This window comes from Felis catus, chromosome F1 (genome assembly GCF_018350175.1).
Source record: "Felis catus isolate Fca126 chromosome F1, F.catus_Fca126_mat1.0, whole genome shotgun sequence".
In the NCBI taxonomy this organism is placed as follows: Eukaryota; Metazoa; Chordata; class Mammalia; order Carnivora; family Felidae; genus Felis; species Felis catus.
This window is the reverse complement of record NC_058384.1, coordinates 25,612,920-25,627,536: the sequence shown is the minus strand read 5'-3', so window position 1 is coordinate 25,627,536 and position 14,617 is coordinate 25,612,920. Positions and strand designations below refer to the sequence as shown.

The window sequence follows — 14,617 nt, the reverse complement described above, 5'->3', positions numbered from 1 at the left end:
GACAGCAACATGCAGAAGAATGAAACTAGACCACTTTCTTACACCATACACAAAAGTAAACTCAAAATGGATAAAGGACCTGAATGTGAGACAGGAAACCATCAAAACCCTAGAGGAGAAAGCAGGCAACAACCTCTTTGACCTCAGCTGCAGCAATTTCTTACTTGACACATCTCCAAAGGCAAGGGAATTAAAAGCAAAAATGAACTACTTGGACCTAATCAAGATAAAAAGCTTCTTCACTACAAAGAAAACAATGAACAAAATTAAAAGGCAACCAACAGAATGGGCAAAGATATGTGCAAATGACATATCAGATAAAGGGCTAGTATCCAAAATCTATAAATAACTTATCAAACTCAACACATGAAAAATAAATGATCCAGTGAAGAAACGGGCAAAAGACATGAATAGACACTTTTCCAAAGAAGACATCCAGATGGCCAAAAGATACATGAAATGATGCTCAACGTCACTCATCATCAGGGAAATACAAATCAAAGCCACACTGAAATACCATCTCACACTGGTCAGAGTGGCTAAAGCAAACAAATCAGGAAACTGTAGATCCTGGCGAGGATGTGGAGAAATGGGAACGCTCTTGCACTGTTGGTGGGAATGCAAATTGGTGCAGCCACTCTGGAAAACAGTGTGGAGGTTCCTCAAAAAATTAAAAATAGAACCACCCTTTGACTCAGCAATAGCACTGCTAGGAATTTACTCAAGGAATACAGGATTGCTGATGCATAGGGGCACATATACCCCAATGTTTATAGCAGCTCTTTCAATAATAGCCAAATTATGAAAAGAGCCTAAGTGTCCATCAATTGATGAATGGATAAAGAAGATGTGGCTTATATATAAAATGGAATACTACTTAGAAATGAGAAAGAATGAAATCCTTCCATTTGCAGCAATGTGGATGGAACTGGTGAAATAAGTCAATCAGAGAAAGACAGATATATGTTTTCACTCATATATGAATCTTGAGAAACTTAACAGAAGTCCATGAGGGAAGGGAAGGGGGGAAAAGTTACAAACAGAGAGGGAGGGAGGCAAACCATAAGAGACTCTTAAATACAGAGAACAAACTGAGAGTTGATGGGGGGTGGAGGAGAGGGGAAAGTGGGTGATGGGCATTGAGGAGGGCACTTGTTGGAATGAGCACTGGGTGCTCATTTGACAATAAGTTATATTTTTAAAAAAACCCTTTCTTTACCCTTGGTAATACTCTTTTCTCCAAAATCTACTTTGACATTAAAATAGGCACTCCAGCTTTCTTTTTATTAGTGTTTGCAATATTGTATTTTCCCATTGTTTAATTTATAACCTAGTTATTCCCTACATTTAAAGTGCTCTTCTAGGGGGCCTGGGGGGCTCAGTTGGCTAAACATCCAACTTTGGCTCAGGTCACGATCTCACGGCTCATGAGTTCAAACCCGGCATCTGGCTCTGTGCTGGTAGTGTGGACTCTGGAGCCCACTTTGAGTTCTGTATCTCCCTCTCTCTGCCCCTCCCCTTCTCTGTCTCTCTCTGTCTCTCTCTGTTTCTCTCTCTCTCAAAAAAAATAAACATCAAAAACATTAAAAAAATAAATTGCTCTTCTGGTAGCCAGTATAGAGTTGGGTCTTGCTTTGAAAAAAAATTATCCAACATGACAATCTTAATCCAATTGAAAGTCAACTGTCAAATATTCAGGGCATTTTGTGAGCCATCAATAGCTTGAAATCAACTATGATAGAAGTATTTATTATAGAAATCAGCAAATGTTACAAATCAGATCTCCCCTTCCCTACCAGAGTTGGTTTATAAGTATATCACTGCTCCCAGATTTCTTGAGTGAATTTAACACCCTCTCTTCCTAAAATCTCTGACCATCACACCAACTTTCCTGTTCTGACTTTTTTCCCCCTTCAAACAAAACTCTAAGAGATACAGATTGTAAGATAGGAAGGAGTAACTTTTTGTTTTAGTTGGTACTATAACCCTAGGACCTAGCACAGTGTCTGGAACATAATAGGTGTTAGCTATTTATTGAATGTTGTAGTACCCTCCCATCTTATATGTAACACTGCTCCAAAAGGAATCCCACTTATGCCATAGGAAGCACCACACCCACATGAATGATTTTTGAACAGATATCCACAATATTGGATTTTACAGATAAAATAGTAAATCCTAGAGCTGGATTAGACAATTTTCTTAACCCCAGCCCGTCAATTAACTAGGGTCTACATGCCAAATACAGCCCCAAATCCCTATGAATGGACTTCTTTAGATATATCCTAGTCAAGAAACTTTCTAAAATAAGTCTTTTTTTTTTTTTTGAGACACAATCCAAACCTTCTAGAATCTTCTGTTTATCTTTACTCATTCCTGTCTGTTTTCTACTCTGGTGCCCTTATCTCTGTTTCTTTAATAAATTTCTTTACTCTTGATGTTTGGCTTTTTTGTTGTCCTGCTTCCCCAGTTTACTTCTAAATTACTTCCCTGATAAACCTTGAATAAGGATCATCAGAATCACAGACTCCATTTTGAAGGTCACATCTGTATATTCACTTTCTGCAGAAATGTTAGGGATTAGCATAACTACAGTGCAATCATATTTCTACAAAACAAGCACCAGGAAAACACAGTTGTTTTGTGCTTTCAGTACACAGTGATTTGTGTGTGTGTGTGTGCATGCGTGTGTGTGTGTGTGTGTGTGTGTATGTTGTCATGCCATCTGAGCGGATGGCTTTTTCAGCAGTACTTCAAGTCAAAGTAAAAAGTTGAGCCCAAGGGTAGGTAGGAAATCACTCTTTCAATAGGCTCAAAGATGGGTCCGGTTTCCTTTCTTCATTTTAGTTATGTCCAAGTTGGAGGCTTCAAGTTTATGAGTGACTTGATCAAATTAGATTTTAATTCTTTCCTCCTTCTCTCTCAGATTTCTCCACATCACCAAATGTATCAGGACGACCAACTGCAAATGTCGCAAACGTCCGGAGTACAGACCTTGAGAATGAAGATATAATCCTTATGAAGCGTCGTATATTTGGCCACAAGATTATCGTTGTCAACTTTGCGATCAATGATTTATATTTTTTTTCTGAAATGGAGAAGTAAGTTTCCCATCTCTCCCTGTCATGGCTTTCCAAACTTAGTACCATCCAGCAAAGACTGGAGTGGTCTATAAATGGTACCGTGATTTCAAACCTGCCAAGCAGGAATCTCCAACTGAAAATCTCACTGAATTCTGTCACTGTGTCAATTTCTGACATTCTTCCCTTTGGGTACTAGAAGCTCTTCAGTATTGAAAGAGTACTTACTTATACCAAGGAAGTGAAGCACTTTTTTTCTATTATTTGTTAATATGATAGAAGTTCTCTTACGTAGCACCACAGGGCCAATAGTTCTTTAGTTAGAGCAAAGAATTATAATAAAACTTGTGTGTGTCTGTATGTGTGTGCATGAAATTAATATATGTATAATATATTAATTATATATAATATATATTAAATATATATACTATTCCTTGCTTTATTCATCCATCTTATGAAAAAAGCAAGTAGTAGGAACAAACTGGAGGTCATTCCATTACATCTTTTGGTGAGTTATGTAAATCAAAACATCTTTCTAGTCTAGGTCAGATTATTCTTACCTGTTGTTCAGTGCCATTTCTACTTAGAAATATTCTTTTTTTAATTTATTTTTTTAAATTTACATCCAGTTAGTTAGCATATAGTGCAACAATGATTTCAGGAGTAGATTCCTTAGTGCCCTTATCCATTTAGCCCATCCCCCCTCCCACAACCCCTCCAGCAAACCTCTGTTTATTCTCCATATTTAAGAGACCCTTGTGTTTTTGTCCCTCTCCTTGTTTTTATATTATTTTTGCTTCTCTTTCCTTATGTTCACCTGTTTTGTATCTTAAAGCCATCATATGAGTGAAGTCATGTGATATTTGTCTTTCTCTGACTAATTTCACTTAGCATAATTCCCTCTAGTTCCATCCACGTAGTTGCAAATGGCAAGATTTCATTCTTTTTGATTGCTGAGTAATACTCCATTGTATACATATACCACATCTCCTTTATCCATTCATACATCAATGGGCATTTAGGCTCTTTCCATACTTTGGCTATTGTGGATAGTGCTGCTATAAACATTGGGGTGCATGTGTCCCTTCAAAACAGCACACCTGTATCCCTTGGATAAATACCTAGTAGTGCAATTGCTGGGTCGTAGGGTAGTTCTATTTTTAATTTTTTGAGGAACCTCCATACTGTTTTCCAGAGTGGCTCCACCAGCTTGCATTCCAACCAACAATGCAAAAGAGATCCTCTTTCTCCACATTCTCAACAACATCTGTTGTTAATGTTAGCCATTCTGACAGGTGTGAGGTGGTATCTCATTGTGGTTTTGATTTGTATTTCCTTGATGATGAGTGATGTTGAGCATGTTTTCATGTGTCGGTTGGCCATCTGGATGTCTTCTTTGGAGAAGTGTCTATTCATGTCTTTTGCCCATTTCTTCACTGGATTTTTGCTTTTTGGATGTTGAGTTTGAGAAGTTCTTTATAGATTTTGGATACTAGTCCTTTATCTGATATGTTGTTTGCACATATCTTCTCCCATTCTGTCAGTTGCCTTTTTGTTTTGCTGATTGATTCCTTCACTGTGCAGAAGCTTTTTATTTTGATGAGGTCCCAATAGTTCATTTTTGCTTTTGTTTCCCTTGCCTCTGTAGACGTGTTGAGTAAGAAGTTGTTGCAGCCAAGGTCAAAGAGGTTTTTGCCTGCTTTCTCCTTGAGGATTTTGATAGCTTCCTGTCTTACTTTTAGGTGTTTCATCCATTTTGAGTTTATTTTTGTGTCTGGTGTAAGAAAGTGGTCCAGGTTCATTCTTCTGCATGTCGCTGTCCAGTTTTCCCAGCACCACTTGCTGAACAGACTGTCTTTATTCCGTTGAATAATCTTTCCTGCTTTGTCAAAGAATAGTTGGCCATATGTTTGTGGGTCCATTCCTGGGCTCTCTATTCTGTTCCATTGATCTGAGTGTCTGTTTTTGTTCCAGTATCATACTGTCTTCATGATTACAGCTTTGTAATATAGCTTGAAGTCTGGGATTGTAATGCCTCCACCTTTGGTTTTCTTTTTCAGGATTGCTTTGGTTATTCGGGTTTTTTTCTGGCTCATTACAAATTTTAGGACTCTTTGTTCTAGTTCTGTGAAGAATGCTGCTGTTATTTTTTATAGGGATTGCATTGACTACGTAGACTGCTTTGGGTAGTATTGACATTTTAACAATATTTGTTCTTCCAATCCAGGAGCATGGAATAGGTTTCCATTTTTTGTGTGTCTTCTTCAATTTGTTTCATAAGCTTTCTATAGTTTTCAGTGTATATATTTTTCACTTATTTATTCCTAGATATTTTATGGCTTTTGGTGTAATTGTAAATGGGATCCATTTCTTGATTTCTCTTTCTGTTGCTTCCTTATTAGTGTATCGGAGTGCAACTGATATCTGTGCATTGATTTTATATCCTGAAACTTTGCTGAATTCATGGATCAGTTCTAGCAGTTTTTTTGTGGAATCTTTTGGATTTTCCATATAGAGTATCATGTCATCTGTGAAGAGTGAAAAGTTGGCCTCCTCCTGGCCGATTTGGATGCCTTTTATTTCTTTGTGTTGTCTGATTGCTGAGGCTAAGACTTCCAATACTATGTTGAATAACAGTGGTGAGATTGGACATCCCCGTCTTGTTCCTGACCTTAGGGTGAAAACTCTCATTTCTTCCCCATTGAGGATGATATTAGTGTTGGGTCTTTCATACATGGCTTTTATGATCTTGAGGTATGATTCTTCTATCCCTACTTTCTTAAGGGTTTTTATCAAGAAAGGATGCTGTATTTTGTCAAATGCTTTCTCTATATCTATTGAGAGGATCATGTGGTTCTTGTCCTTTCTTTTATTAATGTGATGTATCTTATTGATTGTTTTGCAAATATTGAACCAGCCCTGCATCCCAGGTATAAATCCCACTTGGTCACGGTGAATAATTTTTTTAAGGAATTGTTGGATCTGGTTGGCTAATATCTTGTTGACGATTTTTGCATCCATGTTCATCGGGGAAATTGGTCTATAGTTCTCCTTTTTAGTGGAGTCTTTGCCTGATTTTGGAATCAAGGCCATGCTGGCTTCATAGAAAGAGTTTGGAAGTTTTCCTTCCATTTGCATTTTTTGGAACAGCTTCAAGAGAATAGGTGTTAACTCTTTTTTTTTTTTTAATTTTTTTTCAACGTTTATTTATTTTTGGGACAGAGAGAGACAGAGCATGAATGGGGGAGGGGCAGAGAGAGAGGGAGACACAGAATCAGAAACAGGCTCCAGGCTCTGAGCCATCAGCCCAGAGCCCGACGCTGGGCTCGAACTCACGGACCGCGAGATCGTGACCTGGCTGAAGTCGGACGCTCAACCAACTGCGCCACCCAGGCGCCCCGGTGTTAACTCTTTTTTAAATGTTGGTAGAATTTCCCCGGAAAGCCATCTAGCCCTGGACTCTTGCTTTTTGGAAGTGTTTGATTACTAATTCGATTTCTTTACTGGTTATGGGTCCGTTCATATTTTCTATTTCTTCCTGTTTCAGTTTTGGTAGTTTATATGTTTCTAGGAATTTGTCCATTTTTTCTAGACTGCCCATTTTATTGGCATATAATTGCTCATAATATTCTCTTATTATTGTTTTTATTTCTGCTGTGTTGGTTGTGATCTCTCCTCTTTCATTCTTGATTTTACTTATTTGGGTCCTTTCCTTTTTCTTTTTGGCTAGGGGTTTACCAATTTTGTTAATTCTTTCAAAGAACCAGCTTCTTGTTTCATTGATCTGTTCTACTGTTTTTTTGTTTGTTTTGTTGTTTGGTTGTTTTGTTGGGTTTTTTTTTGGGGGGGGAGGGGTTCGATAGCATTGGTTTCTGCTCTAATCTTTATTATTTCCTGTATTCTTCTGGTTTGGGGTTTTATTTGCTGTTCTTTTTCCAGCTCTTTAAGGTGTAAGGTTAGGTTGTGTATGAGACCTTTCTTCCTTCTTTAGGAAAACCTGGATTGTTGTATACTTCCATCTTATGACCACCTTTGCTGCATCCCAGAGGCTTTGGGCTATGGTGTTATCATTTTCATTGGCTTCCATGTACTTTTTAATTTCCTCTTTAATTTCTCGGTTAGCCCATTCATTCTTTTGTAGGATGGTCTTTATTCTCCAAGTATTTGTTACATTTACAATTTTTTTCTTGTGGTTGATTTTGAGTTTCATAGCATGTGGTCTGAAAATATGCATGGTATGATCTCAATCTTTTTGTACTTGTCGAGGGCCGATTTGTGTCCCAGTATGTGATCTATTCTGGAGAACATTCCATGTGCACTGGAGAAGAATGTGTATTCCACTGCTTTAGGATGAAATGTTCTTAATATATCTGTCAAGTCCATATGGTCCAGTGTGTCATTCAAAGCCGTTGTTTTCTTATTGATATTTTGTTTAGGTGATCTGCCCATTGTTGTAAGTGGGGTGTTGAAGTCCCCTAGTATTATGGTATTATTATCAATGAGTTTCTTTATGTTTGTGATTAATTGATTTATATATTTGAGTGCTCTCACACTTGATCACAAATGTTTACAATTGTTGGGTCTTCTTGGTGGATAGACCCCTTAATTATGATATAATGTCCTTCTTCATCTCTTGTTACAGTCTTTATTTTAAGGTCTAGATTGTATAAGTATGGATACTCTGGCTTCCTTTGTTGACCATTAGCACGATAGATGGTTCTCCATGCCCTTACTTTCAATCTGAAGGTGTCTTTAGTTCTAAAGTGGGTCTCTTGTGAACAGCATATAGATGGATCTTGTTTTCTTATCCATTCTGTTACCCTATGTCTTTTGATTGGAGCACTTAGTCCACTGACGTTTAGAGTTTTTTGCCATATGTTGCCAGTAGAGTTGGAGTTTCTGGTGGTGTTCTCTGGTCCTTTCTAGTCTTTGTTGCTTTTGTTTTGTTTTGCTTTGTTTTATTTTTTCATCTTTTCTCTCTTTAGAGAGTCCCCCTTAAAGTTTCTTGCAGGGCTGGTTTAGTGGTCACAAACTCCTTTAGTTTTTGTTTGGGAAAATTTTAATCTCTCCTATTTTGAATGACAGCCTTGATGGATAAAGAATTCTTGGTTACATATTTTGCATATTCAAAATTGAATATATCCTGCCACTCCTTTCTGACCTGCCAGGTTTCTGTGGATAGGTCTGCTGCAAACCTGATCTGTCTTTCCTTGTAGGTTAAGGACTTTTTTTCCCTTGCTGCTGTATGATTCTCTCCTTGCCTGAATATTTTGTGAATTTGACTATGATATGCCTTATTGATGGTCGGTTTTTGTTGAATCTTATGGGAGTCCTCTGTGCTTATTGGATTTTAATGTCTGTGTCTGTTCCCAGTTAGGAAAGTTTTCCACTATGATTTGCTCACATAACACTTCTACCCCTTTTTTTCCCTCTTCATCTTCTGGACCCCTATGATTCTGATGTTGTTCCTTTTTAATGAGTCACTGATTTCTCTAAATCTTAAATTGTGCTCTTTTGCCTGAGTCTCCCTTTTTTTCTGCTTCATTATTCTCCATAAGTTTGTCCTCTATATCACTGATTTGCTGCTCTGCCTCATCCATTCTTGCTGCCATGGCAGCCATTCGAGATTGCAGCTCAGTTATATCATTTTTTATTTCACCTGACTAGCTTTTACTTCTTTTATCTCCACAGAGAGGAATTCTAATCTATTTTAGACCCCAGCTGGTATTCTTTTTATTGTGATTCTAAATCCTGGTTGAGACATATTATTTGTATCTGTATTGACTAAGTCCCTAGCTGTTGTTTCTTCCTGCTCTTTCTTTTGGGGTGAATTCCTTTGTTTCATCATTTGAAGGAAGAAAAGGAATTAATAAGGTAAAAAAAATTAAAATTAAAAAATTAAAAACAACACACACACACACACACACACAAATTAATTAAATGATGCTAGACTCTAGGTGTGTTTTGGCCTGTTTATTGAAAGGAGCTTGATAGATTAGAGAAAATGGCAGTAAAGGGGGAAAAACAAGAAAAAAAAGGAAAACATTTGAAAATTTGAGAAAATGAATACAATGAAATAGAATAAAATGAAATGATGGAAATAAAATAATTTGAAAAATTTACAAAAAAGTAAGAAATATAGGAGAAAAATAAAAATAAAATTTTAATAAAAATTGGAAATAAAAATAGATTTTTTCTCTTTCTGTATTCAAGAAAAAAAAGAAACAAATAAAAAAAGAAAATTCAATAGATGGACCAGTTAACAGACTGAAATACAATGAAATACGTTTTCGCCTAGAATTCAAACTATGAAACATTTTATAGTCCACAAACTAAGCAGGTGGAGAGATTTGTGGTGTGCCTGAAGAGCGAGGTTGGCCCTGTTGGGTGGGGCTTAGTGTAGCGGCTCCATTCTCCACTAGATGGCACAGCTTAGCTTAGTGGGTGGATTGTTGTGGTGCTTGTAGGTGTGACTGCGCATGTGAAGGAGGGGTGTCACCCAGCTACCCAGTCTCTAGTATCAGCACTCTGTGCTCCTCCTGCCAGCAATTGCACACCAGTCCTTTGTCTCTGGCTTCCATCCACTCTGCACTTTTACACTGTCTGTGACCAAGCTGTTAGGTTGCCAGGTGGCACCTCCCTCATGAGTTTTATCTCAGATGCAGCTGTGTTTCCCAACCCCTCAATTCTGAGGCCCTTCAACTTTGATCTGCTCAGATCCTCTGGGGGAGGGACTCACCAAGCAATGGCCAGGTGCCAGCCATACCCAGGAACATTCGTGGGACTGTTCTGCTGCCAATGTCCAGAGACTGCGCCTGGGTGCCAGCCTGCCCCAGGAAAAGTTCACATGATTGTGTAGCAGCAGTTTTTCATGGATTATGGAAAATCACAATACACATCTGGCACCAGGCTTCACCAGTAACAACCTTGTTCTCTGGGGTCTGCTGGGACTGGGTGACTGCACAGCCATTACCAAATGTTTTTCCAGCAGTGGAGCCACTTCTCCTATGTGGCCTGAGGACCTCCCAGACTCTACTCTGCTCCCGGGGATTCACCCTTCCCACCAGAGCACCATCAAGTATTGAGCTGCAGAGTTTCAGACTCTGTGATCCCCCTGTTTACAGAGTCTTGATGGAATTTAAATCCTTTCCTTTCTCCTTTTTTAGTTCAGTCCCCATGGCTGTTTCCACTTTTCCACTTTCTCTCCAGCTGCTTTTGGGGGGGGGCATGTTTTTCCCTTACTCTCCCCCCATCTCCATCCTGTCTCCATGAGCAAAAACAACTCCCTGCCCTCTGTGGCTTCTCTCTCCCCCAGTTCACCTCTCTGCACCAAGTACCTGCTGAGCTCTGTGGTTCAGGTTGTGCAGATTTTTGTGTTAATCCTCAAATCAGTTTTCTAGGTGTACGGGAAGGTTTAGTGTTGATCTGGCTCTATTTAATGGACATGAGACACACACAAAAAACTTCCATGCTTTTCCACCATCTTGGCTCCTCCCCTCTACTTAGAAATATTCTTAACCAAGTGTGTTTTCATGTGTACAGCTGCCCAATTTGTGAGCCCAGAGCCTGAACTGGCAAAAAAGTCATACTGGAGTAGAGAAGTTAGTCAGTGGTTATCAACCCTGGTGCACATCAGGATTGCTTGAAGCTTATGATTACTGCCAATGCCAAGGTCCCTGAGATTTGGATTTTACTGGTCCAGTGTGGATCTTGGGAACTTGTATTCTCACAAGCTACTCATGTGATTCTGATGTGCAGCATAGTTTAGAACATGGGTCTAGTATCTCCAAAAGACAGTTGATTTAAAATTTCTCTTGAACATTTGCAGAGACAAGCAAGTGACTGTAAGAGGAATAAGAGCCTCCACTTTATTCCTTGTCCTCAAGGGTGGGGACATCTTTGTTACTCAGAAAAAGCATGTTGTTGGAATACTGATTTGAAATTTGGAACACATTTTCCCCATAGAAATGATGTACTACATACATGGTGATTAGATACCTTATGTACTAAAGTAGAATGGCTTGATTGTCTTACAAGTCTATATTTTAGATGTGGTGTGCTTTTTTTTTTTGAGAACTGTGTTATAAGTTCTAAACTAATTTAAAAATAAAGACAGAGATGCATAAGTGGTATTTAAGTTGATATAAGTTGGAAGTGCCCTGTACATACATACAGGTCACTTAGTCTTCTATATTACTTCAGTCATTGTGTATCATTATTATTGTTTTTGCTTGCCTCTGGTTGATTAGCTTTTTAAAAATGTTTAATTCCAGTATAGTTAACATACAGTATTATATTAGTTTCAGGTGTAGAATATATTGATTAAACAGTTCTATACATTATTCAGTGTTCATCATGAGAAGTATACTCTTAATCTCCATCACCTATTTCACCCATCTGCCCACCAGCCTCTCCTCTGGTGACCATCAGTTTATTCTCTATAGTTAAGAGTGCATTTCTTGTTTTTTCCTTTTTTTCTTTGTTTATTTTGTTTCTTAAATTCCACATATGAGTGAAATCATATTGTATTTGTCTTTCTCTGACCAATTTATTTCACTTAGCATTATGCCCTCTAGCTCCATCCATGTTGTTGCAAATGGCAAAATTTCATTCTTTTTTATGGCTGACTAATATCCCATTGTGTATATATAGCATAACTTCTTTATCCATTCAGTGGACACATGGGCTGCTTCCATAATCTGGCTACTATAAATAATGCTGCAGTAAACATAGGGGTGCATACATCTCTGTGAATTAGTGTTTTCATATTCTTTGGGTAATACCCAGTAGTGGGATTACTGGATCATATGGTAATTCTATTTTTAATTTTGTGAAGAAGCTCCATACTTAAACAGTTATTATTATGTCAAATCATACTAATGTACTTTCACTTACCTGTCAAACTTTTGATGTAAAGCCAAAGCCATTCCTCTAATTGGAGATCCACATATTTTTCTTGCACAAACTATATCCAAAATGCTATCTGCTAATTCTGATTTTTCTTTCTTTTTTTAAAGTTTACTTTACTTATTTTGAGAGAGAGAGAAGCGAGCAGGAGAGGGGCGGGGAGAGGGGAAGAGAGAAAGAATCCCAAGCAGGCTCTGCACTGAGGGCACAGAGCCCAACATGGGGCTTGAACCAATGAACCATGAGATCATAACCTGAGCTGAAATCAAGAGTCAGTCACTTAATAGACTGAGCCACCGAGGCAGCCCAAATTTTTCTCTCCTTAAAGTGGAGTGAGAATTTAAAGGTTATTGCAAGGCAATTAATCCTTCTGGATTTTTATACTTGTTTTTTCAATGTTTTAAATTGCTTTGTCACACCCAACTCAATAGCAACTTTTTGAAAAGCAGCTTGTTTTTACTGGAATGTTCCAATGCATTGGAATTTGTTTTCACAGAAACAGCAAACACCTTTTCTTTTTATGTTCATATTTTATCAATTTTTATAAATTACAAATTATAGTAACAAATACAATAGGCAAAAATATTTGAGAAGAAACATGGATAATTCTCAGTATATACCTGCTTCAACTCAATGGAAAAATGTGAGAGTGTATTATAAAAGGTACAACCAGTGTATACAGTGAGCACGTTACAGGTATCAGTGTGTTTTCAGAATTTCAGAGCACCTGGTAACTTAGCACATTAGTTAGAGGAATTGGGTTAAGAGATCTTCCACTGCACCCCAGTGAGGCATTTGGCTCAGTTCCATGAGTGCTTACTGATTGCTTACTCATTCTTGTGCACGGGATTTGACATAGGAGATACAAAAGACAACTAAGACATGCTCTCTATTCTCTAAGATCCCACAAACTGTCTGATCCCACAGACAAAACACAAATAAGAGTTAAGAAGTAGGATGATAGGTGCAGGAAGTGCATTTGGACAACTGAAAAGAAAAGCAGAACTTTGTTTTCCATGTTTACTGCTGAATCCCTGCTCTTGGAACTGCACCTGGCAAAGAGTAAACCCTTAATAAATGTCTGCTGATTGGATCAATAAACGGATTTTCAAATGAAGCTTATAAAGGGAAAACATTGGTAGTCTACTCTTAGGAAAATTTTAAATGGTTAAGATTTAAAGTGGCTTGAGAGAGGGGCACCTGTGTGGATTAGTCAGTTAAATGTCCAACTCTTGTTGATTTCAGCTCAGGTCATGATCTCACAGTTTGTGAGTTCTAGACCCACATGGGGTTCTGCACAGATACTGCAGAGCCTACTTGGATTCTCTCTCTCCCTCTCTCTCTGCCCCTCCCCTGCTTTCACTGTCTACCAAAATAAAGAAATAAACATTATATATATATTTAAAATATAAAATATAAAGTTGCCTGAGGCCTGAGAGAAATAAACTGTGTACTTAAATCAAGACAAAGTATAACTGACAGATATTTGATGGTTAGTAAAAGAATATGTCACTAGGAGACAGTAGAAAGTAGTTGCCAGGGGTTATGGGAAGGGAGGAATGGATAGTTTTTATTTAATGGGCATAGAGTTTCAGTTGGGGAAGATGAAAAAAGTTCTGGAGATGGTGTTGATGGTTGAACAACAAGGCAAATGTATTTAATGCCACTGAACTGTACATTTAAAAACGGTTAGGGGCGCCTGGGTGGCGCAGTCGGGTAAGAGTCCGACTTCAGCCAGGTCACGATCTCGCGGTCCGTGAGTTCGAGCCCCGCGTCAGGCTCTGGGCTGATGGCTCGGAGCCTGGAGCCTATTTCCGATTCTGTGTCTCCCTCTCTCTCTGCCCCTCCCCCGTTCATGCTCTGTCTCTCTCTGTCCCAAAAATAAATAAAAAACATTGAAAAAAAATTAAAAAAAAAACGGTTAAACTGGTAAATTTTATGTTAGGTATATTTTACTATAATTTAGAAAAATAAGAAAATTTAAAAAAAAAAGCAAGAGAAAAGCACTATCTTGCCTCAGAGAGTGGTGGTAATTGTGAAAGTGTCAGCAGAGAAGGGGAAACAAAGAAAAAGATAGCCCTTAGTTCCTGAAGTTGTCAGAGGCAAAACTCGTACAGAGACAAGGGTGGAGGGAGGATGGGATAAAGGGCGTTTGCAGTAAAGAAATACACTTGAAGAAGCACTTAGCACATTACCTGACCTGTGGTAGGTGCTCAATATCTGCCAGTGGATGCATTATGATTAAATGAATAAAGTTTCAACCTGGCCAAGGATTGGCCCTGTCTTTCTTAGGTCAGAAATGGGTCTGGGCTGGCTGCCCTATTTAGTTGCTGCTTTGGTCTTCTCCTAGCTGATTTCCTGCTTACTGCTTCTTTTTAGATTTAATAATTTGGTGAGTTCAGCTCACATGCTGCAAGTCAACCGGGCATACAACGAGAATGACGTGATGCTAATGAGGTCCAAACTTAATATCATCCTAAAGCTCTACCTGAATTCTGAAATTCCTCCAAGGCTGAGGGTAAAGGGGACTCCCACTTCTCTCTGGGCTTTTGCCAAGAAGCATTTCTTCCACAAGAAATGATAGCTAATAGGCACCTCCTAAGTCCTGTGTCAACCAGATGTCCTTTACT

The 14,617-nt window shown here is 38.4% G+C and overlaps 1 protein-coding gene across 7 annotated transcripts in view; it reads left to right on the top strand.

The window, feature by feature from the left end:
- The window catches only part of RGSL1 (regulator of G protein signaling like 1), a 127,739-nt gene that overhangs the window by 84,885 nt on the left and 28,237 nt on the right, over positions 1–14,617 (top strand). For all 7 annotated transcript variants that reach the window (XM_006942763.5, XM_045048548.1, XM_045048545.1 and 4 more), the window contains 2 exons: positions 2,927–3,101; positions 14,367–14,505. In XM_006942763.5, the coding sequence (XP_006942825.3) occupies positions 2,927–3,101; positions 14,367–14,505 (314 nt within the window). The remainder of the gene's footprint in view (positions 1–2,926; positions 3,102–14,366; positions 14,506–14,617) is intronic.